The 26,971-nt window shown below is 44.2% G+C and overlaps 2 protein-coding genes across 2 annotated transcripts in view; one reads left to right on the top strand and one right to left on the bottom strand.

Moving 5' to 3' along the window:
• The window catches only part of LOC137413476 (uncharacterized), a 479,888-nt gene that overhangs the window by 169,512 nt on the left and 283,405 nt on the right, over nt 1-26,971 (top strand). The window lies entirely within an intron of this gene.
• LOC144892864 (peroxynitrite isomerase THAP4-like) lies at nt 17,508-19,000 on the bottom strand. The gene is made up of 2 exons (XM_078781195.1): nt 18,788-19,000; nt 17,508-17,846 (listed from the first exon to the last, which is right to left on the bottom strand). Exons 1-2 carry the CDS (start codon nt 18,935-18,937, stop codon nt 17,508-17,510), a joined length of 489 nt encoding a protein of 162 aa, XP_078637321.1. The 5' UTR covers nt 18,938-19,000.

Raw genomic sequence — 26,971 nt, 5'->3', positions numbered from 1 at the left:
GTACCTCCGGAACGTGAGGTTAGTGTCGAGGACGTTGTCCTCGCAACCGGTCGTGTTGTCGGGATCGACAAGGTTGTTGCCGCTTCACGGATGAACAAGCGGATCGTTATTTTTTTGTCCGACGTGGATTGTGTCCCACAAATTGTCGAACAGGGTTTGACAATCGATCCAGATTTATTTGTAATGATTTCCCCACTAGATAGCCCAGCGATAAAAGTCGTGATATCAAATTGCCCCCCATTTGTATCCGACGATGTACTAATTAAAGAGTTGTCCCGATACGGTACCATCGTGTCTCGTATCTCCATGATTCCCTTTGGGTCACGAAACAACGATTTAAGGCACGTGGTTTCATTCCGGCGGCAAGTGTTTATGATTTTAAAAAATTCCCAGAAGGATTTAAACCTTATAATAAAATTAAAACATCAACAGAACGAATATACAGTGTACGTGTCCACCAACGTTCTAAAATGTTTTGGCTGCGGACAATTTGGGCATGTTAAGCATGACTGCCCCCGAAAATAGAATTCTCCACAAGTGCAACCTCCCCTCCGAACCGGGAATAAGCAACCCCCCCACCTTCCCACCACCGGTCCAAACCCTTCCACCACTGACCCAAGCCTTCCCACCACCGAACCAAGCCCTCCCGCCGCCGAACCAAGCCCTCCCGCCGCCGAACCAAGCTCTCCCACCACCGACCCGAACCTTCCCACCATCGACCCAAGCCTTACCACCACTGATCCCAATCTGTCCACCACCGACCCAAGCCCTCTTACCACCAATCCAAACCCCCCCGCCGTACCCCCTTCCCCTCCCCTTGAAACAGGGGCCCCTCCCTCTACTGAAGGATCTAATTGCAGCCATCTCCTGTTAACTATAGATCTCACGATTGTTGAAGAATTTGAAGCTGTGGACTCACAGGACTCCAATGACCGGACACAGGTTTACAAAAGGTCTGGTTTATTATTCACTTCATTCCATTTACCAAATAATACCGCATTATTCAATGGCTGAGATTAACTCTTTTCCAATGTCCTTCTCGTTCGGCTGATGTTCCTCCGACACTCCCGTTCGTCAGAGCTCCTCGCAGCAAGTACTCCCGACTTCCACGTTTGCTCCCGTTATATGGACAAACTGGATTTTAATCCCCTCTCCGCTGGTGCCCCGAGGTCATGCATGTACCAAGTCCTGGTATCAGCTCGCTCCCCTCCTGTTGTGAGTTCCGTTTACCAAACGATAGGGGGGTGCTTCAGCCAGGGGCTGTGACCAGGTGGACAAAAGATTATCATGTTCGGGCGCATTCCTGACTCATTTACAAACTCGTCTTTCACAGAGTTTGCATGTAAAATATATCTGCTTTGTTACCAGGTTAATTAATAAGTTACCAGTGCCAATTAATAAGTTACGCTGAGTTACACTTCCACACCCCCCAGGCGACATCGTCCAATTACAGCTTGTTGCCTGCTATAACTGATCCTACCTCTCCCGCCGTGGTAGCCGATGGGAATCCCCTCCCGATGATCACGTCCTCCCTCCCCCCCCCTCTCCCCCCAAACCCTTGCAATCTCTTCCCACTAACCAGGACGAGTTTCAATTAGTCTGCCCAAAAGGAAAAAGACATCTGCAAACAACAGATGAAAACGGTCATCTCTTTAAAAAACCTACAACTGAAAACCGACAGCCCCCCCTCTCTGGCCTAGATTTGTCCCTCGTCACAGAAAATCGTTTCTCGGTATTGGAGGACATAGATGTGGATGAATCCTCCCCCTTGTCTACTGACCTAGAAACTGATATGGTTGAACCGCAAAAATTAGTACCCCCCCCCTGCTCCCCTGAAGATGCCCTCCCCGTCCCCCCCCCCTCTATGGACTATGCCCCATCCGATAACGTGGAGGGATGTGATGACGGTGAGGAGATAAATGATGAAAACCAGTGTGACACACCATCTGAGCCATCTGATATAGATGACTCTGTTAGTGAATGTGGTAGCCTCAAGGAAGAAGAAATCCCTCCAATCCCTCCCTCCGAGATAAAAAGGTTTCTTAAGGACACATTCCGAAAAAGGAATGTTGTAATAGAAACCTTTTTTCCGGAGCTACCTGATTTTATACATTCCGCTAGACTGATGGTAAAACGGCCCCACGTTTTTAATTTCAATTCCTCCCAACGTCACCGTTTAAAGAAGTGGTCGCAAAAAGCTAAGAATGAACTGCTATCAAAAAATTGAGTGGTGGTCACTCCTCCTTATAGCTGTAATGAGTTTTTCCATTTGTAGCTTGAATATTAACGGAGGATGTAGCTCTGTCCGCAAAGTTCAAGTAAGGGATTTTTTATTACAGAAGAAAGTTGACATTGCCCTCTTACAAGAGACCCATGCCAACGACTACTGTGTCGCAGAGTGGTGTAGGCTCTTCCCCGGCCTGTCCTTCTTTAGTAACGGTGACTCCCGCAAAGGCGGTGTCGCAATAATTCTTAGCCCCTCCTTTTCGCCTTCATCGCTTAAATTCGACGAAATACACAAGGGATCCCTAGCATCCCTAGAATTCCACTACTGTGGAAAATTCTATACTATTTTTAATATCTATGCCCCAAGTACGCCTGTAGCTCGGCGAGTTTTTTTTAATGACCTTGGGACACACCTAACGTCCCTCGACAGCCAAAACGCCCTAAAAAACCGAGACAATCATGTTTGTATTGGTGGAGATTTTAACTGCACCCTCCAACCCCAACTAGACAGGAACAGTGCAGAGCCCCATCCTGCCTCCACAATCCCTCTCACCAAATTTTTAAAACAAATGAATTTGACAGATATATGGCGGGTACAGCACCCATCAATCAGGCAATACACATGGTGTCGATGCATTCAGGGTAATATTGTACTTGCTCGCTTGGACAAGTTTTATATTAATCCTCCACTTGAACGCCTCGTTCTGTCATCCAAAATTTGCCCATCAGGATTCTCGGACCACAGCGCAACATTTCTCAAAATTTCTGCCCCCTGCCCGAAACACAAGAGTGCTTTTTGGAAATTTAATAACAACTTACTTGATGATAGTACCTTTAAGGACATTTTTCCAGAAATTTGGAATATTCTGGTTGCCTCCCAAGGGAATTTCTCAAACCTCAGACAATGGTGGGATAATGCCAAAACGCACATCAGACTATTCTGCCAACAATATCGTGCGTATGGTGTTCAAGAGGAAAGAAAAACCACAACCTTACTTGAAGATGAAATCCTGGAATTACAGGAACAGCTTCAGGGAACCGCAAGTGTGAGCTACCAGGGAATGAGGCAACAAATCCATGGAAAAACGGCCTTACTGAATTCCATATCCGAAAGGCGAGCACAAAATGCTTTATTGCGCCTGAAGATGAGGTACATACACGACCTTGATGCTCCAACCAAATTCTTCTTCAGCCTTAAAAGGGGGGCCTCTTCGTCAATGATTACACGCTTGCTCCATGATGGGGAACTCCTTTATGAAGATGGCAGAATCAGGGAATGTGCCCGGAAACATTTTAAACAACGGTTTATGCGGCATGACATTAACCAGGATGCAATATCGGAACTTGTTTCTAACCTTCCAACATTGGCGGAGGATCAGAAGCAGCAGTTGGAGGATCCTCTTAGGTTACCTGAGCTCACCGCTGCCTTGAAGGCCTTAGAACCTGATAAAGCCCCTGGACTGGATGGGCTGACAAGTGAATTTTTCCAGTTTTTTTGGGACACCATTGGACCTCACCTACTGCGGGTATTGAATGAATGTTTAGAGGATGGACAACTGCCGTGGAGTTGCCGGAGAGCAGTCACCACCTTAATTCCTAAGAAAGCGGACACTCAACTTATAGAGAACTGGCGTCCTATTTCTGTTTTATGTACGGATTATAAAATTTTAGCCAAAGCCTTGTCTAATCGAATGAAACCTTTTATGAATGTACTAATAGGAGAACATCAATCCTTTTGTATTCCTGGACGTACTATTTTTAATAATATCTTTCTTATCCGTGATACCATTCGGTTTTGTAACAATTTTAATATGAATGTTGGTCTGTTTTTTATTGACCAAGGAAAAGCCTTTGACTGTATTGACCACATGTACCTTTTTAGAGTTTTAGAGAATTTTGGGTTTGGACCTATTTTTATCTCGTACGTTAAACTTTTGTATTGTAATATATCCAGTGTTCTTAAAATTAATCAAGTATTGTGTAGCCCCATTGCTGTACAATGGGGAGTACGGCAAGGTTGCCCGCTATCTGGACTTTTATACTCGCTTGCCATCGAACCTCTTCTGCTCCAATTACGTACGCACATTTCTGGCTTCACTGGATCAATTCTTACCACACCGCTAAAAGTCTCTGCCTATGCAGATGATGTCTGTATTTATATAAAAAATAGTGCTGACGTCACTGCGGTGGCTCAAGCACTAAAAACATATTGTCAGGCTTGTTCAGGCCAGGTAAACTGGAAGAAGAGTGAAGCCCTTTGGATAGGACCTGGAGATTGCCCGCCAATTGTCCTACCAGGAGGAGTGAACTGGCAGAAAAGTGGCATTAAATACCTCGGTATTTTCCTCGGAGACAACACCTTTGAGCAACAGAACTGGGTGGGATTACCAGACAAGGTAATGGCAAAACTGGCCCGCTGGAAAGGACTTCTTTTTCAACTTTCGTACCGCGGAAGAACTCTCGTCATTAACAATCTTGTCGCCTCTATGCTATGGCATAAGATGATATGCCTACAACCGCCCGGGAGCCTTCTTATTACACTGCAAAAGAGCATTGTCGACTTTTTCTGGAGCGGGAAACACTGGCTCCAACCCCCCGTGGCATACTTACCACTCACTGAAGGTGGCCAAGGTCTTATTGATATCCGCAGCCGGATTATGGTCTTCCGGCTTCATATCGTGCGCCAACTTGTATATGGAGATGAAGCCCTACTCTGGAGGCCTCTGGCTAACTGCATATTACAGCTTACATGCAAGCTGGGTTACGACCGAGAACTTTTCTTGATGAACCCTCATCAAATCGATTCATCCTTGCTGCCCACCTTTTACCAAGGGGTGATGAACGCCTGGCAAGCCCTGTCCTTTTCCCGTGAAATGGCAACATACAACATGGAAATGTTGATGAATGAGCCCCTATGCTACAACCCCTTCCTGGAAAACAGCTTGAATAATAGGGGACTCGTTCAACGCTTTGTTGATGCCAAGCTGCTGCGAGTGAAAGACCTCATGACAGAGTCTGGGAGCTACCGGCTGAGTGCTGCCGCTGTGGCACAAAAAACCGGAATAAAATCTGTCAGGATCATCTCTCGGTTCCTTCAAGGGATATCCACAATGTATCGTAATACCTGCGAGGAACTTGGCCCTTCCCCCGAGGAAACAGCGGGTGACTTCCCCAAACTCCTAGTCTTCAGCCCGCCACTTAATCTGTCCCCTGGCCTGAACAGCCCTGATGATACTGCATTATCCCTTCCCGCCTTTCCAAAGAAAACTTTGTACAACGCGTACGTTAAAATTTTATACGCAAAAACATTTTCTGGGCACCCGAGGCTTCGATGGCGGGATGTTTTACCCCCAATACCCCCCAATTGCCCCAATTGGCGAAGTTTTTATCTTTTGCCTACTCCAAAGTATGTTGGAGACATTCAATGGAAACTTGTACACTGGATTTTACCTTATAATGTTTTACTGAACCGGTTTTCTACTGCTAACTCTAATCTATGCCCTTTCTGTGCATCCATTGAAACCCTACCGCATATACCTTGAGTGTGAACGATTGCAACCTCTTTTTACATTCCTTCAGGAACGCTTTGTGAAGCTTGGTTCCCTCTTCAATCACAATGTTTTTATTTATGGTGTTTTAGGACCGTCTTCCCTTAGAAATGTGGTTTTAATGAATTTTTTAATTGGCCAGGCCAAGTTTGCAATTTATAAATCCAGAAAGAAAAAAATGGGAAACGCTTCTGACTCGTCATATGATGTACTGCTCACCTTTAAGGCTCTTGTAAATGCAAGACTAAAGCTAGAGTACCGGTTTTTTAAAATGAACAAGAATTTAACATGTTTTAAAGAAAAGTGGGTTTTTAATGATGTCATATGCACACTTGATGATGATGATTTGATAATAATTTTTCCTTGAGACCATTTTTATTGTGCTTTGTTTCTTTATGACTGAACATTACTGATTTTTTGTACTCTTGTAATAAAAGGAAGAAACAGTCAGTCTCTCTCTCGCTCTCGCTCTCTCTCGCTCTCCACAGCTGCCACTCGCTTAGCACGCACATGCGAGCGCCAGGTCTGTTGCTCAGTCACTGACGGTACGTGCTATGTCTCTTGTTGCTTTTTCCCTTCTTTCCTACCTTTTGGTCCTTTCTGCTGTCCAAGTGTCGCTGTCCTTGTCTATCGTCTTGTCTACTGAGAGGGAGAGACAGCGCGGTTAAAGTTAGCCACTTTCGGTGGTTAACGGGATTTATTTATTTATTTCCCAGTTATTGTTGTTGTTGTTGGTTTTTTTCCCATTTATTTAGGCTTTATAAACCCTTGTACCATTTATTGGTTATTTTTCGTTTAGTTACTTCAAATGGCTAGCAAGAATAGTCGAAGTAATGCCGGTCGTGATGCCGATGAGGTGTTAACAGATGAACACGGCATGTGTTTTGTCCCACCGGAAGATGTCTCACTGGAGGAGACGCTCCTCGCAATCGGAGAATTGATCGGTTGTGAGAACATCCGGGCAGCGTCCCGAATGCACCACAAGGTGGTTGTCTTCGTTTCACGTGTCCGTTTCGCGCGCATCGTCGTGCAGAACGGACTCACCTTGGGCAATGACCAGTTTGTTCCGGTTTCGCCATGGAACACTCCGGCCTCGAAGGTAATACTATCAAACGTTCTACCGACGCTGTCTAATGAGGAAATTCTTCAGAAGCTCGGTCAGTACGGTACTGTGGTGTCGAGAATTATCCAAGCCTCCATTCGCACCACAGACGGGAAGCTTAAGCATATCGAAACGTTTAGACGGTTTTGTTATGTTGTTTTGAAGGATGGTTTGACGCAATTGAATGTCTCTTTCGTTTTTAAGTCGTCAAAACGTGAGCACAGGATTTTTGCGGCAACGGAGAGGTTGATTTGTTACGGGTGTGGTGTACATGGACACACCAGGCAGTATTGTCCTGATGGGGAGAAAACGTATGCCTCAGCAGCCGGACCAGCTCCCCCCGTGACCACTACGGATGATTCTATAGTTCAGTGCGGGAATCTACATCGGACCATCAAGGTACGGCTAAGAGTGGTGCTGATGAGACCCATACGGAGGGGGTTCATGTAAGCGATGAGTCATCCAGTACAGCTGGCCATCGTGCAACCGATGAGTCAGCAAATGTAAGGGAGAAGCCTCTACCTGTAGAGGGAATGATTTGTGAGGAGCAGCAGATTGTAGATGCGGCATCTCGGAAAAATTTGAAACGGTCACTTTTAGGTACGAGGAATGAGGACAAAGGTGTTAAAGTGTTGGTGGTGCAGACAGGAAGCAGTTTAAACGATTCAGATAGTCCTTCACATGAAGATCAGCAAGGTGGTGAAACTATGGCTGACATGATACCACCTGCTCAGGATGAAGGGGAACTTTTTCCTGAAGGTTGCGAATCAACCTGCGAAACCGAACAGCCTACTGATGACCATATCAATTCCAATGGGGAATGCAAAATACCCATTACCGCTAATAACCACTCCTCCCTCCCCATTGCAATGAGGATAAAGAGGATGAGGAATCCAAGGTAGATGGGGATGGAACAGGTGTTTCTGTACAGGTTCAGGAGGAACTCATTACTAGCGTCACTGAGGGAAGTCTAACTACCGAGACACTGATCGGCCATGAGGAGCCAGTGGCAATGGTTGACAGGGTCCCTCCCCCCCCACCCCTTAGGAGGAAGAACAGCCTTTTGAAATCTCAAAATAAAATATTGTTAGATTTTTGAAGGAAATTTTCTGACAACGGCATGTACGAATTAAGGATCATTTTCCTAATATCCAGGCCTTCCTTGCAGCCGCAAAACCTTTTCTGCAAAAGAGCGATCATGTGGAAATCTCCGAACCTGTGTTTCAGCGGCTGAGGAAAGCCGTCACGAAGGCAAATAAGGAATTGAATGAGGAAGAGGACTTTACCCCCTTAAATATAAATGGGGGCGGGCCCCCTTACGGAGGGTGCAAACCATTCACGCGGTTGAGAAAGAAAAGGCTGACATTATTCTCTTACAAGAGACCCATGCTACTCGTGCTCAAGTAGCCGATTGGGGGAAACTTTTTAATGGGCAATGGTGGGTTCCCTACACCTCGAGCCGGTGTTGCCATTTGCCTAAGTCATAAGATTTGTTCTCAACAGGTTTCATTTAAAGAAATCTATAAAGGGCATTTGATCTCCATAGAATTTCTTTACAATACCCAAAAGATTATCGTCGTGAATGTTTATGCACCGTGTGACCCAATGGAGAGGAAAATCTTCTTTTCCACTTTACGGGATTTTGTAAAAACTCTGGACGCAACAGCTTTTATTTGTATCGCGGGGGATTTTAATTGCACAATTTGTCCGTCGATTGATAGGAATGGTCATGAGCCTCATGTTGCCTCTACGAAAGCTCAAGAGGACACCATCAACATCTTTCGGTTTAAGGATGTGTGGAGATCACAACACCCACTCTCACGCTGTTATACATGGTGTAGATGCAATGATGGTATTATGTCAATGGCAAGGCTGGACAGATTTTATGTGAACAAGCCAATGTTGAACATGGTGTCTGCCTCCAAAATTTTACCAACTGGATTCACAGACCACAGTTTAATCACAATGTCCTTTAAGTTACCCTTTCCACTGGGTGGTACTGCTTACTGGTCTTTGGATACTCGTCTTTTACATGACAAGAAATTTAATGATGCCTTTCGCGTCGTGTGGGAGAAAATTCGCCCCTCCAGATCTGAGTATGATAGTCTCTGGCTGTGGTGGGACATTGCAAAATCCCAAATTAAGAATTTCTGTCAACAGTATAGTGGATACACCACTAAACCCAATCAATATCAATCGATCAGGTAAAATCTGAAATTGTATCCTGAGAGCAGAATGTTGACGAGGTTGGGAGAGGTGCATGTGACCAACTAATATGGGCAAAGAAAGCAGTGGTAGTGCTAGCGGAAACGGTACGGCAACGGGCGATGGGTGCCTTAGTCCGAATGCAAATGAGCTATTCAACTCTGGACATGCCAAGCAAAGAATTCTTCAAGTTAGAGTCTTCCCTCAATAGTCCTGCAGCGTAGTCTGATATTTCAGATCAATTGTTCAAATTTGCATAAAAGCACCAAAATCAGCACACATGTAGAATAATGTATTCCGAACAATTCTAGATATGGAGCCACCCGAGATTGTGCCTTGGACAGCTACGGCGGCCATTTTCCAAAATGGCCGCCATTCTACTTTAGCGAAATGGGCTATATACTCTTATTTTCTTATTGTATTGGTGGTAGATATAAGGAACGTGTAAAATTCAGTAAACTGACCATGAAAAAGGCGTATTCAAATATTATGAGCCAGTATTTTCGATAAAAAAAGCCATTATTTGATTTGTAAATGGCTGCTTTCCTGAAACTTTTCGCTGAAAAGTACCCATTATTGGAGAACATGAGTCAAATGATATTCATCACATTCAATGGGTTTGGAGTCAACAAAAATTGCATTATAGATTACATACTTTACTCTATTTTTAAAAGCGAACTGATAATCGTGATAATGACAAACTCAGAAAATGTAGTCAAATTATTGCACACTTACTTGACTTTGAAGCGGCTACGGTCTGTGTCTACTGGCATTCTCCTTCACAAGCACACAGTCCAGTGCATTGCAGATTAGCCTTCTTGCATTTGCAGCGGTTTCTACAGCCTTTTTTGCAGCCGCACAACACCAGCTCGAAGCAGCTTTTTGAAGCCTCAGGGAGTGTGGTCCAGAGCGGTTCGTAGGACCCATCCTCTGTTTCCTGCCAGCCCCAGCTTGTTGGTGATGGAAGCATGGGTTGAGGGACCAAGACATGCCCCCAGACATAGCCACCCTGGAAGACTGATCTCTTCATATGCTGTTCCAAAGCATCGTAGGTAGGTGGGATGCGCTGGACGGAGTTCCTCTTGGCGAAGAGTTTCTTTCTGGCCTCGTTGACGTCCGTATATGGACTGGTGCGGTCATAGAGGAGCACCACAAACCTTTCAATGCAGTGCATTGTGTCATCCTAGATGTTGACTGGCATGGTGGTCAGGGTGAGCAGGGAATCTGTCAGTTCTGGAAACGAGTTCCATGTGGCCCAGGCATATTTCTTCCCATGCCCCACGAATGCTGATACCGTGTCACATCTGGTCATGGCGTGGAAGACAGGGAGGGCACGTGCCTTCTGTGGGCCGAGGGAGGCAGCTATTTCATGGGCAGGGATGTAGCGGTAGTTCTTGCCCGTCCCAAAGGCAATCCAGAGTTCATCCACGCATGTTAGTGCGTGGGCTACCATCACCGCCAAGACGACGACGTCGGTGTCTACGGTTCGAACTTGAATCCGACGGTGGTCATGTTCTGCAGCATGGGCCACATGCAGCATGATGTGAGTGTCCGCCTCTTCTTGACTGCATGGAGCCAGTGAGCTTTCATCTTCCTGCCTTGGAAGGCAGATCACTGCTTCACCATCAGTAACTACCAGCTCCTTTGCCTTGTCATGGAAGGACTGCACCAGCACATCGGACAGGAAGGTGAAGAGCTCCACCTTGTTTGCGTCGACACGTAGGAAACTCTGCCAGTTTCCTGGTATGGCTGCGGTGCTCACCACGTGCCGTCGCACCCCTTTTCCTCGTTTCTCCCTTGTCGCCGACTTCAAGGAGCCATCTTTGTAGCTATCCCAAATGAGGTCGAGACGTGAAGCACCACGCAGCTGCCCTTCGACGTATGGGACGAAGACTTGCTGGGCATATTCTTCAAATGTCTTGGCAGTGCCAGGCTTCAACATCTGCATGATGACGGCGCCGTCAAGGACAACAGAAGTGACAGCAGGTGCATCAGACTGAGCTTCAGCAACGCCTTCAAGGCACACCAGCAAGTCGCTTTTGCTACCCAGGTGTAGCTTGCCTGCATCAGATAACACGGGAGGACATGCTTGATTTTCATGACGGAAGAACTCGTCCAGGTTCCCATCGCGGTTCTGGCTGCCTATGTAGAGCCTTGCAAATAAGGCCATATCATTCTTCATAGATGCTTCCTTTCCTTTGGGCGCTTTTGGTCTTCTGTCTGTTCTGAAGAGGGGGAGCTTGTTCCTCTTTATAGGTTCGTCAATAGTCTTGGTTCTGTCTATGAGGCAATCATTTGAGTATGCCTGAAACTGTTCTTGTCCAATCTGCTTGGCAGTGCGAACTGTTTCAATCACTGCAGGATCGGCAATCTCCTTGGTGTCTAGGACCAGCAAATCTGGACTATCCTCCTCGAAGGGATTCCCCAGCTCTTCAATGACAGCCACAAGTGATTGTACATCTTTGGCAAATGCTTTCTGTGCACTTGGTGTTTCTTCATGGTGACGTGTCTCCTCCTTGGCGTTTGGATGCATGTTCGCCTCCTCAAACTCCATGATCACTCTGGCCACCTCGGGTCCGGCGACCATCCAGTGCCTCAGAGCACTGGGATTGTCCGTCAGGCCAACGGCACCTCCGTCAGACTTGACACGGGCATTGTTCTGTTCATGCGCTTGGTCAAGAGGAATTGCTGAGAATGCCCTCTTGGTCTTTTGCACTGTGAAGTGGCCTGCCTTGAACTCATTGTAGATCTCTGGGTGCTGTTGTGGAAGTTCTGCCATGTCACGCAGATGGACCGGTATCCACCGGGCATAGTTTATATGGTCCAGCGCGAAGAACTATGGGACTATCTCAGTTAGAGCATCCAGGTACATGCTGAAATCTGCCTCTCTCAGAGATCGCACGTAGATTAGGATGGAGAGCTCCAGATCCAGGACTGTTGCCCAGTACAAAAACTGGGGAGAGCTGTTCTCTTTCTCATGGCACCAGTCTTCGAAGTCCTCGGGAGGCTGGTCATCTTCTGCACTGGCGCTGTGCTGATCGTATGCACGTCGTTGGAGTATGTACAAGGCAGCCGCTGTGACCTGGTGTGCCATTCTTGTGCGTGTGACGTGCGAGGCCCAAAGAAAGGAGTCAGCGGTTCCTGCAGTAGCAATCTGTGCCTGTGCGAGTGCATGTGTCCACCCGCTTCCCTGCAACCAGTCACCTAGTGTCTTCAGTGCTGCCATCTCGACATGCAGGCCTCCGAACATCACCACCAGTTTGTCTTCCCCATGTGTTTTCGGCCACTTCCACTGTATCTGCTTCGCAAGAGCAAACAGTGGCTGGTCGAAAGCCAGAACAGGCGTTTGGCCCGGGTTGAGATGCTCAATGGCATTTCTGACCACATCCATGGAGTGTCTGATCATTGCGACCGTGTGTGCACTCTCATGGGACAGAGGAAGCAGTGAAGTTGGCGTGATGATAGCTTGGCCTGGCTCCTGGTGGCTGGCATGGTATGCAGCCCATGATGTCTTCTGATAGACTCCGTCTGTGGTCACATCTTGAACTTCGAGCGCACTTCTCAGGTTCTCCAACTACCCATACTCTTTCTCCTTATGCTCTGCAAAGCTGTCCCGTTTCAGAGAAGTCACGGAGGTGACCGGTACTGTTGAGCCCTTGACAGTGGAAGCAACGGGTGTTACCTCAGTGTAGTACTTAGGTAGATGGTCAACAGTCCTTGATACAGCAGGCCCACCAGTGATGACAATCCCATGCTCCACTCCTCCATCTGCACACATTGGGTGTTGCAAGATAGAGATCCCTGTTCCATGGAACGAATCCTTTGCTGTTGTGGAACTAGGATTGTGGTCGATGTTGTCCACAGCTGCGGTCGTGAACACACTACCACGCAGGGTTGGCGGGCAGACCACTTGTTCTGTTTGGAACATCTGACACGCCCGGTTTCCCATCTCTGCAGAAACGCGCAGGACATGGTCGTATGAGATGCTGAGACCCAGGCTGAAGAGCTTGTCCACTAGTCCCCTCTTGCGAGTCTCAGCGTGCAGCATCAGGCCAATGTACATTGGCAGAGGAGTTTCTTGAGATGTGGCATGTCTGACAGCTGGATGTTCTTGTGTCTTTGTACCAACAGGAGAGGTGCTTCTTTTCTGCTTCTGCAGATGCTTGACACCATTGAATTTCAGGAGCTGTGCAATGGACAAAGCTGCCTGTGTTGAAGGAGGATCAATTTGATTCTTGATGTTGGGTCCATGCAGCACCATATTTACCAGTGCAAGTAGCACAGGTGGCACAGCCTCCTGCTGGCAGCCTTCCTTGAATGATCCAGTGAATGAGTTGGCTTCCTCAAACATGTATCGACGAACTATCTGTGCAGCTCGAGCGAGGTGAACTACTTCACTGTCACAGTCCTGCTCGCAGGCTTTGCCAAGTGCCTCGCCAATGTCCTCATCAAAAGCCAACAGGACATCTCGTCCTGTGCTCTGTGCCCGTAGGCCTGGGAGCTGGGCTAGTAGGCATTCTTTCAGCCTTGTCCTATTCACTCTCGTGTCCAAGGGAACTCCAAGATGCTCCATTCTGGTCGCGTACAGGTTTGCTAGGTCGGCAAGTCTGAATACAGGAGATGTTGCCTCTTCCAGGTGAGTATCTTCAATGTAAAGGGCAAGTTCTGCCAGCACAATTCCGGAGACCACACTTTCATGTCCAGTTTTGTCTTCAGCATTGACAGAGGCCTTTGCGCGATTGTAGAGAGACATTAAACACTTGGAATGATACTTGGCATCAAGAGCCCGCATATCACCCATGCTGAGCTGTGCCAGCAGTTCGTGGTCTCCAATTTGTGTTGCACACTGCCGCACACGCTGATCAATCTTGAAGGTGGTGGCTTCATGTAAGTCCACACCAAACAGTCTGCAGAAGAAGCATGAGGGTTGACTAGAGGTACTTGATTCTGCACTGCGTGACGTGGTGCGCTTTCCTGGCACGGCATTGCCTTCACCAGATGCGCTGCCTCCTGCTGGCCTCTTCTGTGCTCTTTGCAACTTTGTAGTATTAAAACGAAGCATGCATCGTTTATGATAGACAGCTTTGTGGGCAACCAATGCGGCCTCGATGCCCTCTCCTTCATCAAGTCTAGCAAACTGCAGCGTTCTGGGTAGTAAGCCCAGCTCTCCAAACTGCATCAGATTCCCGGCCAGTGTCTTGTACCCACTCCCTGTGTTTGGGCGTTTTGAATTTGCTGGGCAAACAAGGGACTCTGCTGTATCCTCCTGGCATATGGCACACAGTTCCCAGTTTGTGTTGGACGGGCCAACAGACGCACGGTCCATGCAAGAATGCGCTAGCTGGATCTTCTTTGACATGGTCATGATTATCACTCAATATTCTGCAAAGACACAAAACACCTTGTTACCACACTAATACTACTACTACTACACCACTATTACCAATTACAACACCACTTCCACCACTACCACCACCACGACAAAATACTTCTGAACCTGTCACCGATGCTGTGTGCGAAAATGGATTTTCCCATAAAAATGACCATTTTTTCCCCCAATACAAGGGTTGGAACTATATTAAATCAACACAAATGACATGTGTATTGTTTTTATTTGTAATTGCACATCACATGGAGTATTTATCACCTCTAAGAAACCTGCAAAGCGAATAACAATGACAGATATCCCATGTTGTTAAAGTAGAATGGCGGCTATTTTGAAAAATGGCCGCCAAAGCTGACCAAGGCACAATCTCGAGTGGCTCCATATCCAGAATTGTTCAGAATACATTAGTCAACATGTGTACCAGTTTTGGTGCTTTTATGAAAAGTTGAACAATTGGTTCGCTATGCTGCAGTACTACAAAGGGTCACAACAAATTCATACTTTACTCACTCCCAATGGATTCCTGGTGACCTCCCAGCAGGCGATCAGGTGTACTCTGAAATGTTTCTATTCTAACTTGTATGCTCCTCAGAATGTGGACAATGAGGTGATACAAGAGTTAATTGCTGGGCTTCCGAGTGTCGAGGAGGACGAGCGATGCGTGCTTGACTCCCCAATTCTGGCTGATGAACTTGAAGCAGCTGTGCAGAGCCTGAAATATGGGAAAGCTTCTGGAATAGATGGCCTGCCTGCAGAATTATATAAGACCTTCTGGGCCCTTGTGGGACCCGACTTACTCGATGTATTCGATGAAAGCATACGTGTCGGAGAACTTCCAATGTCTTGTAGACAAGCGGTCGTTTGTTTGCTACCAAAAGCTGGGAATCTTCAACTGGTTGATAACTGGCGACCTGTCTCCTTATTGTGTGTTGATTACAAAATTCTCTCTAAAGTACTTGCTAATCGTATGAAGACTGTGATTAGTTCAGTTGTACACCCGGACCAGACCTATTGTGTGCCTGGAAAATCTATTTATGATAACATTTTTTGGGTAAGAGATGTTATTTCATGCAATAATTTCCTGTGTGATGATTTTGGATTGCTGTTTCTTGATCAAACTAAGGCCTTCGATCGTGTTGACCACAAGTACCTTTTTTCTGTTCTGAAAAGAATGGGGTTTGGTGAAACTTTCATCTCTCATGTGAAACTCCTGTGTACTAATACTCAATGTATGATAAAAATCAACAATAGGTTATGTTCAACCTTTCCTTTCCAACGGGGTATTTGCCAAGATAGCCCCCTCTCCGGGCTTTTATATATAGTCGCCCTTGAACCACTCCTTCGGTCTATTAGACAACAAATACTTCAGGGAATGAGAAGTATAGAAGGAGCAGAATTTGTGCAGACGGCTTATGCTGATGATGTCTGTGTTTTGATTGGAAGCTCCAATGATATCTCTGCTTTACAACATTGTATGCGAGATTTCTCCGCAGCCTCTTCCGGTGGGATCAATTGGAATAAAAGTACAGCATTATGGTGTGGTAAAAGCAATCTCTCTTGTGTATCACCACCTTCACTCCCACATAACCTGGTCTGGAGAACGGATGGGGTTAGATATCTTGGAGTGCATATTGGCAATCGTGAAACAGAAATGAAAAATTGGGAAGGAGTGCTGGAACAAATTATGCACAGATTGAAAGCATGGGAAGGACTGCTGAGGTCCATCTCTTACAGAGGTCGTACTCTTGTCATAAATAATGTGGTTGCAACAAAATTATGGCACAGAATTATTGCTTTACAGCCATCAAACCAGCTAATTATGGCTACTCAAGCGAATGTTGGTAAACTTCTTTTGGAGTGGTTACCATTGGCTGAGGCCTGAGATTTTGTACTACCCCGGATGGAAGGTGGCCAGGGCATTGTTGATATCTCTGGCCGGGTTGCGGCTTTTCAGCTGCAGTCTCTGCAGAGACTACTGTTCGCTGAACAGCTGCCCTGGTGGCTTTTTGTGTTTTTTTCTGTTACAACAGGCTGGTAAACTGAGATATGATTGGCAGCTTTTTTTGATAGACCTCAAGCATATAAATTTTGCCCCTCTTCCGAGATTCTATCAGAGTTTATTGGATACTTGGAAAAGGTTTGACGTCCACCGCTTGCTTGAGGGCTATAATTGTCGAATGTTCCTTCAAGAACCCTTTTTCTTCAATAATTTTTTTCCAGGTATCCCTCATAGCCATGCCCTGATTTAAAAAATTTTTATCCAAGGAGGGATTAACAAAGTATGTGATCTGAGAGATTCACCTGGAGTTAAGCGGAAACCTGCTGGGTTGGTGGCAACCTCAGTTGGATCTCGATCTGTCCGACTTGTAGGCCAAGTTGTACGTATAGTCATTAGGAAATTTAGACAGCTAAACATCGGCTGGGAAGGTGTTGGTAACATTGAGGATTTTCGGTTAAGTTTCCCTGAAATAAAATTGCTCCCTTCTTCTTCTCTCCAGCCGGAAATTGAACATACCCCCCCTTTTCATCTTGTAACTAAGATTGGAATCCGTGATCTCTCTCGACAAAATAAGAATGTACCCCTCTCTGCAAGAACACGAGTAGCGTTGTGGTCAGAGCTAGAGTCCCTGTATATAGAGAGTCGTGTCAACTCAAATTTGGACGCCATTTTGTGTCTAAGTGTGTCGGATTAGATATACATGTACATTCGCGATATGGGGTGATATATTCTAAACCTGCTAAAAAAAATTTTACTACACATATTTAGTCTTATTATTACATACAGGTGATATTTGTTTTGTCAAAAACTCAGCTGTTGCCGTGAAAAAGAGCTGTGTGGTGATATTAAAAGTGGTATGGCAATGCATATTACAAGCCAACACTGCATATAAGAGCTAACATTATAAGTAAGACAAACCAATGCTGTCGTTCTCTGTAGATGTAGAAGATAGAAGATAGTGTAGAAGACTATCTACTGTAGAAGAAGACAGACTATCTTCTGTAGAAGATAGTCATCATAATCTGAACGTACAATTATAGTTCAAAGAGCTATACCAATATAGACAAGCACATGCCTGTCATTTTGTAATCGTTTAAAATATGTCATTGATTGAACATGTCCTGCCATGATTTTGTAATAAATAAAACAATTCTTACATTGAGATTCATTTGAGGAGTCAATACGTTCATGAGTGGAGTAGGTGTGGTCGGACAAGTTTGGTAGATGTAGTCTCTCAGTTCTGGACGGTCCACGCTTCTTGGGGGAGTTGCGCAGCTTCACGGGTTTCCGGTAGCTAAATATTGTTGGAACTGCAGAGCACTTCAACCTCTTTTTGTCATCAGCTCGCCCCCTCTCAAACTGATTCACATCGAAATGTTCCTGCAATCATACAATGAGTGTCCTTGATGTATTTATTTATTGAAATTTTTATTCTAACACAACACAGTTTAATTTTAATGAGCTGTCATGTACTAGTACTTCCACAACAGAAAATCACATGGACAATCTTCCGGAAGATGGCCAGACAAATCGCTAGCTCTATCGACCACATGTATATTGATATCAAACAGGGATAACAGCTTTTGAAAGTTGAGCCAGTTTTAAATGTGGGTACACAAATACACCTGTTTTACTGCATTAATCACCTAGAAATATTGTATGTTTTGGGAACGATAGTTGTCACCAGGTTAAATATATAGGGATTGTCCAATGTGCAAAATCTTCCATCACTACAATTTGGCCATAAATCCCGGGGTGGGAAATATTTGAGCAAATATGCCACAAGACGCATGAGCACTGTACAAAGCAAACAATAACTCGTCAAATTTTGGACGTATGGATGGCTGCACAACCCGCAAAAAAATTGAGCAGGTCCCCCCCTAAAATTGCTTTTATGATTGCCGATTAGGCTAAAGATTTTAAACCAAAAAAATAACTTGCCTCGGAATAAGTTTTGAATGGACGGACAGACAACTGAAAACAAAACGGACCATGGGTTTCCCACCCCTATAAAATCAAAATTAATTCCCTCTGAAAAAGTACAGTGACATTGCCCGCAGACTACCCAACCGCAGACCAGGCAATGTCACTGTACCGGGACATTTCATCAATCAATGACAATATGCGGTCCGCTAGGACTACCCGAAAAAAATTGAGCAGGGTTCTTCCCACGGAAATGCATTTTTGGTCAGCTCCTTGAAGATTATAAACAAACACAAATCACTTCCCTTTAAAAGGGTTTTCAACGGACAGACAACCAAAAAAAAACCGAGCAGATAGAATTGCTTTTGAACATCGATCATCAAGCGGCGTGGGCCTACCTGGCAGAGTCTCGAGGAGTCGATCGCTTTCCAGCTCTTTCGTCTGACTTTCGCTTCCCAAATTTGTCTTCTGACTTTATCACTTGGAAATCTATACATCTTATATTTCCCAGATTGGTTTGAACAACCAAAAGCAGAACAACCAGTCATTTTGTTTGGCAATAAACAACATTCCCGTACCAAGCTGACGTTCACGCACGGTGAAGTTAGACACAAAATGGCGCCACGAAATCACGTGACCAGAAATCTCGGGTCAGCGCATGGCGCAACTCTCTTTATACAGGGACTCTAGTCAGAGCGGTTAGGGTCGGGTCTCCCTCTACTCCCCTATGGCCTCACATGTACACCTTACCAATACCTGGTGTGTTAGCGGATATACAACGGAGGTTAGCACAATGGGTGCTTCCCTCCAATATTTTTGTTCACCGTATTAACAGCTCGCTGCCGGAAACTTGTCCTTTCTGTGATCATAAGGAGGATTTGTTTCATGCTTATGTACAGTGTCGTATTTGACATCGCTTTTTCTTTTCCTTGAATATCTTTTTCACCAACTGTCCTTTCCTTTCAATATGCATATGTTTATATTTGGTGTGTCTTTTAGGCCCACATGTAGAGACATGGGTGTTTTCAATTTTTTGGTTGCTGTTGCAAAATATGCAATATATAAATCTCGGAAAATTAAAATAGATAATGGCTATGGCTCTGATGCTATTTCTATTTTTAAAGGGTTTGTCTCAACACGACTCAAGCTAGAATTTGATTTCTTCTTCAGTAATGGAAACGTCCAACTTTTTGAGAGAAAGTGGTGTATTGGCAATGTTTTGTGTTCAGTCGATGATTCAAAAGTGATAATTACTTTATAATTCCTGATTGATTTGACTTTTTTTCCTAGGAACTGATTGCTTGCACATATATTTTTTCCTGTGTCCTTAAATACAATATAAAAGGGATTCAAAATTCAATTCTCTCTCTCTCTGTCTCTGTATCTCTCTCTGCCTGTTTGTCTGTATCTTTCTCTCTCTCTCTCTCTCTCTCTCTCTCTCTCTCTCTCTCTCTCTCTCGCTCTCGGTCTCTGTCTCTGTCTCTGTCTCTCTTTCTCACTAGCAGCGATGAGCACACGGTGTGCAAGGAGCTGGGCATTATTTACAGATTAACGTAACAGTGGCGGCGTAGCCCAATTATGCTCCTAATTGCCGAAGTGAGTCTGCGCTGCGAATAAAGAGTTTAATAGCTTTTTAATATCAGGAAACAGGCATAACAGCAAATGTGAGCAAATTAAAATATCCGAAACGCCTATTAACTGCGTGCTTGTTTGTTGCATACCAAAGCAGAAACGATTCCCTGGCGTGTAAAGTTTGAAAGTTTTTACATCATTTCGTTTTTGATTCCAGGTCGGTTAATTCGTGCTCAGCGCACTGATGAGTTTTCGTTCACCTTTAGGGCATTGTTGTTTAGCGTACAGTAATTTTGCCTGCCTAACAAAACTCTCGTTGCGTTCGCGGAGAGATCAATACAAAGTAGATTTTCATTTAAAACGCTCGGCGCAGCGCTACAAGGCATTGACTTTTCTCCGCTTCAGTTATGATGGGATATAATACAGTTAAGGGAATATGAACAGAAACATATGGAAATTAGAAAAAAAAAAATTCAATGGCCACAGACCACAGCAGAAATCTATCCTGTTTTTCCTTGGTATCGCTTAACATTGTGTTGCATCTCAAACCACCGTCTTTGATCAAGGATAACTGTTTTGTCCTCCCCCACCACCATGCTTTGCTGTTGTGAAATGTCACTCATTTTATTTTTACGGCGAAGCCCATCGGGCAAAGCCGTCAAGAACAGTTTTTGTCCGTATGTATGTATGTCCCCCCAAACGTATACCAATAGAGCTGAGGATCTGGTCACCTGACAGGTTGATGTGATTACGTCTGATGTCATTACGGCGGTGTGGAGGCTGACGCCACACACCGCCATTTTGCTTTATATGCCGTTCATGCCGAACATATTGTCGAACCTGTCATATATTATCACAATCGTCATGCTCTACCTTTACGTTTTTCATTCAGTGTGAAACACAAACAAACCGATTGTTAAAATGACCATCAAATATCGAAAGCATCAGCGGTAGTCTCTTCCAACAATACGGTACGTATAGGCCTTCGGCTTTATGCCTAATCTTCGGACTGCTTCAGACAAATTAAGCCCAGGTTTCTTAATACAGTAGTGTATCGTTTCAGTAGTATTGTTTTCACAATAATAACAATAATAATAATAATAATATTGTAAATATAACCATAACACTTTAATCCCAATGTCATGAATACAAAGTTGATGGATTGAAGCGGTGTATGATTCATGAATCAATGATAGGTTTTCGGCACGAATATTAATAATCACAGTTTTAACGGAGAATAAAAGTAAGGAATTCCCCTCGGTTTATTAATGGTCATATCATTTTTGAAATTATGATAACGTAACGATAATATTATAGTAAATCTAATAATAGCACTAATCCCTTCGTCGTGACTGCAAACTTAATACTGGAAGTTAAAACATATCATCTGCTACATATTAAAGTAGCGGCAGTTTTGTGTCCGTCATGTCATTACGTCTATGATGTCATGACGGCATACGAGGTGGACTCCACCGACCGACATTTTAATTTACCAGTACGCCCGCTCACGTGGAGAGATCGCAAAGCGGTTTAAGCATTCGAGCAAGCACTCCATTCAAAACCCTTAAGGAACGGCTGGCTTGTCAAGTGCTAGCTAGCTGCTTGCTAAATGAGCACACCTCCAACCCTTGTGGGGTATAATCTAGATTACAGTAGATCTTCCATCAGTTCTGTAAGTAAAACTTACCTCATGGATGTCGGGATTCTTCCAAATTTCTTTGTTTAATGTTATAAGCAGCATTAGCGACTGTTTGAAAAGCTAATCATACGTGTTTGTGGTTTATAATATTTTACAAGCCCAGATTGATAGACAGTTGCCAGACAAGTGATAGAACCAATGGGACAGTTGCCAGAATGGGATACTGTATAGTGTATAGGAATGTAATGAGGCCTCGTCTTGAATATTGAATGCAGTTTTGGTCACATCTGAGGAAGGACAATCTGCCATGGAGCGGGTACAGCGTCGAGCTACTTGGTTGATGTTCCAGAGTTAGCTAGACTAAGCTATGAGGAACGTTTGAAGGTGACAGGACTTTTTAAATCGGAAAGGAGCAGATTGCACTTAAATCTGATGTTAAAGATGTTTAAGTTAATGAAGGGTGGGGACAAGATAGGTAAAGTGGAGTTTTTCAGCAGAGTTAACAGTTTTAGTAGGGCCCATTGCTTGATGGTAAAGAAGATGAGAGTTAGGGCAGTTTTAAGGCAGGGGTCTTTCAGTCGGAAAGTGGTTAATGTGTGGAATGGTCTCTCAGGAAAGGTAGTTACAGCAGAGGGGGTAGATCGGTTTAAATGGGGGTTGGATCACTCGATGCATTAATTGGAGATAGAGGGATATCGGGTATTGGTTTGTGTATATGTTGGATAGCTTATGTGTGGATGGGTAACAATACTGGGGTTGGTTAGATGGACCAAATGGCCTTTTCCTGCTTCAGTTTCTTGTGTATCTTTTCTGCTATTTTTGTTCTGTTGCTTATGTCCTGAGTGGTGTAATTGGCAGCAGACTTTCATGCAGTTTTAATTGGAAAATTGTTTCGAAGGATTACCATCCTCAGTCCTTTAAGTAGTACATAGTGTGATATAGTAAGTATTTTTCTGTTCATATTTCTGAATTCTTTGAAACTTGTGAAAAAAGCTTTGCTCTATATTCTGCACGATGGTAGAGCTGTATTATATTGTTTAGTTGATCGTGATTGGTTTTCTCTTCTTGTTACTTGCAAAAATTTAAGATTTTTCAAGTATATTGGTTGGTCTTGTGCGTTTTTCTGTCTGTCTGTATGTCAGTCACCTATAGGTCAACCGATCTTCATGAAACTTCACCAAATGGTAGAGTTGGTCATAAGCAAGAAGCCTATTGTTTTGGGGGTCTAAGGGTCAATAGGCCAACATAGGCCAAAAGGTTAACATAGGCCACATTTCTAAAATCCTCAATTTTCATCTGATTGACTCGAAATTTTAAAAAGGATTTGCATACCAGGTCACTGAATTCAACCACCAAGTACTTTTGAGGTCATCGTCGGCCAAAAGGTCAACATAGGCTAAGTTTCTAAAATCCTCAATTTTCATCCAATTAACTTGAAATTTGAAGAGGATTTGCATATCTGGTCACTGAATTCAACCACCAATGATTTTTGAGGTCATAATCGGCCAACATCTTATTTTAGGGATTTCGCAAGTATCGTGCTATGCACGACATATTTCTTGTTTTTGTTCCTTTGTAAGCAATGCCCTTTTTCCATCCAAGCTTTTACCTGGAATGAGTGGATGTTTTGTTAACTGAACGGATCTCTCAAATACAGTAGAGCCATTATTTTCCGGAAGGGCTTTGAAGTTGTTCTTGTGTCACTTTTAAGCAGAATATATATAAATATAAATATTCGTGCTGTGCCGATTAGGAAATTTGACTATAATCGATAACTGATGAGAAAAAAAAATCTTCCAATGATACTACCGATTCCGATTATAAAATAATTTAATAATGACGTCATTTTGCACATGAAGTGTTTATCGTGCTTGATCGGTGCCATGGCCGGATTGACGTATTGACAGGATTGACGTATTGACTATACAGTGTCTGCTCACCTTCACTCCTTCATTCCTCTTTTCTCCCGCCTCTGGAACAAACTCCCTCACTCTGTTCAATCCCACTCCACCCTCCAGGTCTTTAAAACAGCTGTTCACCACCATCTCTTATCTTCCCCCATCCAAAACCTTGATATTTTCTACCCCCGCTAATTTCACCCCAAATCCACTTTTTTGAAATACCAACTTCTTTCCTGGAAGTCCTTGGTGTCCTTGTGTTTATACTTCTTCCACCCCCCCCCCCCCTTCTTCCCACACCGCCTCCCCCCAAGCCCTCTCCCTCCCACACATTCCCGATGTCCCTGCTCTCAAATGTTGTGTTTATGTGCTTCCCCTTCTCTCCCCATCTTGTCTACCGCTCCCCTTTTTATATACTTTGTTTGTTTGTCTGTTTGATTTGTTTGTGTGATAAATGTTAGCTTTTTCACGAGCCTCGATTATGTATACAAAAAAAACAAACAATTGAGTGGCTGTGTTCAATACATTTTAAATCTGTTCTCTAATCGATTGGTTCATCGAATAGAACAGCATTCTGTTATTTTGAAAACGAACAATGAGGTACCGTGTGAGGTTATGTTCATTCCGATGAAGCAGCATTAATATCGAAGGAAGGAAGGAAGTGTGCTCATTTGAGAAATTATTGAAGGATATAAAATGAAGCGTTTCGTGCTTGTCTAGTCATGTGAAAAGCAACTTTAACACAAAATATGAAAATGCAGGAACAGGGAATACCCCAGTTACAAAGGGATTCCGTTCCGAACAATTATTAATTAATTTAAAAAATCAATCACCTGTTCACTCAGTGTTGTGCACCACTCCTTTCCTATGCCATGTCCAGGCGCTGCATGACGTCATTGCCGGGCACCGAAGAGGGCTCGGCAATGATGCACGCTGAAAGGGAGTACTCAGTTTTCAATCCGGTTTCTTTCTTGTTACTTGCCGGAATAGATTCCGGCAAGTATGTTGGTTGGTTGGTCTGTCTGTTTGTCTGTCTGTTTGTGTGCAGTAATATGTCTACATCGTTGCACATAGCATCGCCATACTTTATGTACATACTTGCCTTGCCCTGGAATAGACTGTGCCCAATTTTTAACTCTCTAGGCCCAAGGTCAAGCTCAAGGTCACCCAAAACGTGAAAATCGTTTTTTTCTCACTCGCAACGGTACCCGCCCTATGGGTGGGACTTCAATTGGGAGGCCCAAATGAAAAGGCAAAATATCACAAAATATCAGCACAACTCTGCCAGGTAGTCCTCGATGATGATGTCACAAAACAAGGAACACTCCACAGACCAGGGGCCATGCATAAAGCAAGGTGGATGTCAAAGATTCTTTATTCCATCAAAATATGCCTACTTGAAGAGCAAATTTCTCGACTACCTCGAGGAACTGTAACAACACAACATCAACAGAAAAAACTGAAGGAGTTTGTTGTTTTTGTTGTTTATATTTATTGTGATTGGTGGCTCATATGTCAGTCTGCTTCAAATGCCCCATGGTTACCTTCGCAAAAGCGGAAGGTTATGTTTTGATCGCTGTGTATTTATTTGTATGTCTGTGTGTGTGTGTGTGTGTATGTTATTCGCATAACTCAAAAAGTATTCAACCGAATTGCATGAAATTTGGTGGGATGATTGGTTATTATACGGGACACATTTGATTAGATTTTGGGAGCAATCGGGTCAAAGGTCAAGGTCAAGGTCACGAAAAGGTCAAAATCGTATTTTTACCATAGCGCGGTCAATTTTTATCCAATTGGCATGCAACTAATGCCAAAATGTTCAGAATTCAATGCCCGATCTTGTGATATACGACATGACCCAGTGAAGACATTACCCTTGTTAGCGGTTGGGGGTCAAAGGTCAGGGGGGTCACGACCTTGCAAAATGTGCGTTTTTTGTCATAACTCGGTCAATTCTTATCCGATTTGCATGAAATCAGCACCAAACTGTTCACTGTTCTGTTCCCTACACTCCCATGCCAAGTACAGAACAGTAGCTGCGGCGAAGGTATGCGCTCTACCGAGTGCCCGTTCTAGTTTGATTTGTGCTTTTACAAGACTCTGCTCAACTATAAAGCTGTCAACTCAACCATTTCAGTCAGCGCTGTGAAAGCCTTTGATAGACATTTGTGGTATTTAACCCCAGAACTGGTTGTTTTGGCACTGTTCAGCAATGCAATTCCTCAAAAGGATCGTCGTGCCCTTGCAGATGTGTTACTGGCCATACAACCAGATGAAATGCCAAGCACTCCAAAACACCGCTACGGTTCTGGATATGGCAAACCGTCATTTCCAAAAATTACAGAAGCGACAACCCTGGCTGATCTTGTGAACGAGGACTCGTGGTTTACAGTAAACCTTCTTCACCTAGATATGACCTTCCTAACAGAGGATGTTGACACTTGGCAGAACAATGAGCACTTCAAGGCAGCCAAGTCCATTGTGGATGGGCTTAATGTTGTGAATGACCCTGCGGAGAGAGCAGTAAAGCTCGCAACTGATTTTGTCTCAACTGCAAGAAGAGAAGACCACTTCCAAAATCTTCTTCAAGTGGTTGAATGTGACCGCAAAGCGAGGCCAAATTTGCGGAAACGAGCAAAGTTGGAGTAGTGACATTGGCGTTGTGCTTAATACATTTTCAAACTTTTAATCAATGAAAGTACAATACTACAACACTGTACTACAACTTTGTAATATGAAGAACGATTTTGGTTAATTTTACATTGACATGTAAGGTTGTTTTAACTGTTTGATATTAGGCATTTAGTAAAAGTAGGACTTTACTTTTGTATATAGGTATAATGGTTAATTTTACATTATCTTGTAGTTAATTTTACATTATCTTGTAAAGTAGTTTAGCTGTGGCCCTAAATGGCCCTAAATATATAAAAGTGGCCGGTGGCCACCCAGGACCACCTCTGATTTCATCTATTTTTTGCATACATACTTCTACCAACAAGTGTAACATTTGAGGGAATAGACATTAAAATACAACAACTTTTTGAAAATCATGGGGCGTTTGATGCACCCTAGTGTCCGCCACAACCTCTTGATAAAAATTTTTATGAAGGGGGCCCGAGACTGATAGCGCTTTTCCACCGCGGTACCATACAATACCATACTGTAACCAAAATCGGCTTTTCATTGCCAAGCGAACTGTACCGTACCTAAGTACCCACATTAAATTTGGTTCCTGCTATGGATAGGTACCAAGCAAGCCGAACCCGGACTTATGGGTGGAGCTCGCAATACTGCAAACCGTTGATGGAAAAACGACACAGGGATTACCGAACGGTACTGTACAGTGCCGTACCGAACCGTACTTATGGCACTTTTCCATTGCACAGAACGGTACGGTGCGGCACTATTCTTCAGTCATGACGTCATTAGTGTTCGAATGCCCATTGGTTGACCACGTCACCACTGTCCCG

The sequence above is a fragment of the Myxine glutinosa genome, chromosome 7 (genome assembly GCF_964187855.1).
Source record: "Myxine glutinosa chromosome 7, kmMyxGlut1.1, whole genome shotgun sequence".
Classification (NCBI taxonomy): Eukaryota; Metazoa; Chordata; class Myxini; order Myxiniformes; family Myxinidae; genus Myxine; species Myxine glutinosa.
This window is presented reverse-complemented; position numbering and strand designations above follow the sequence as displayed.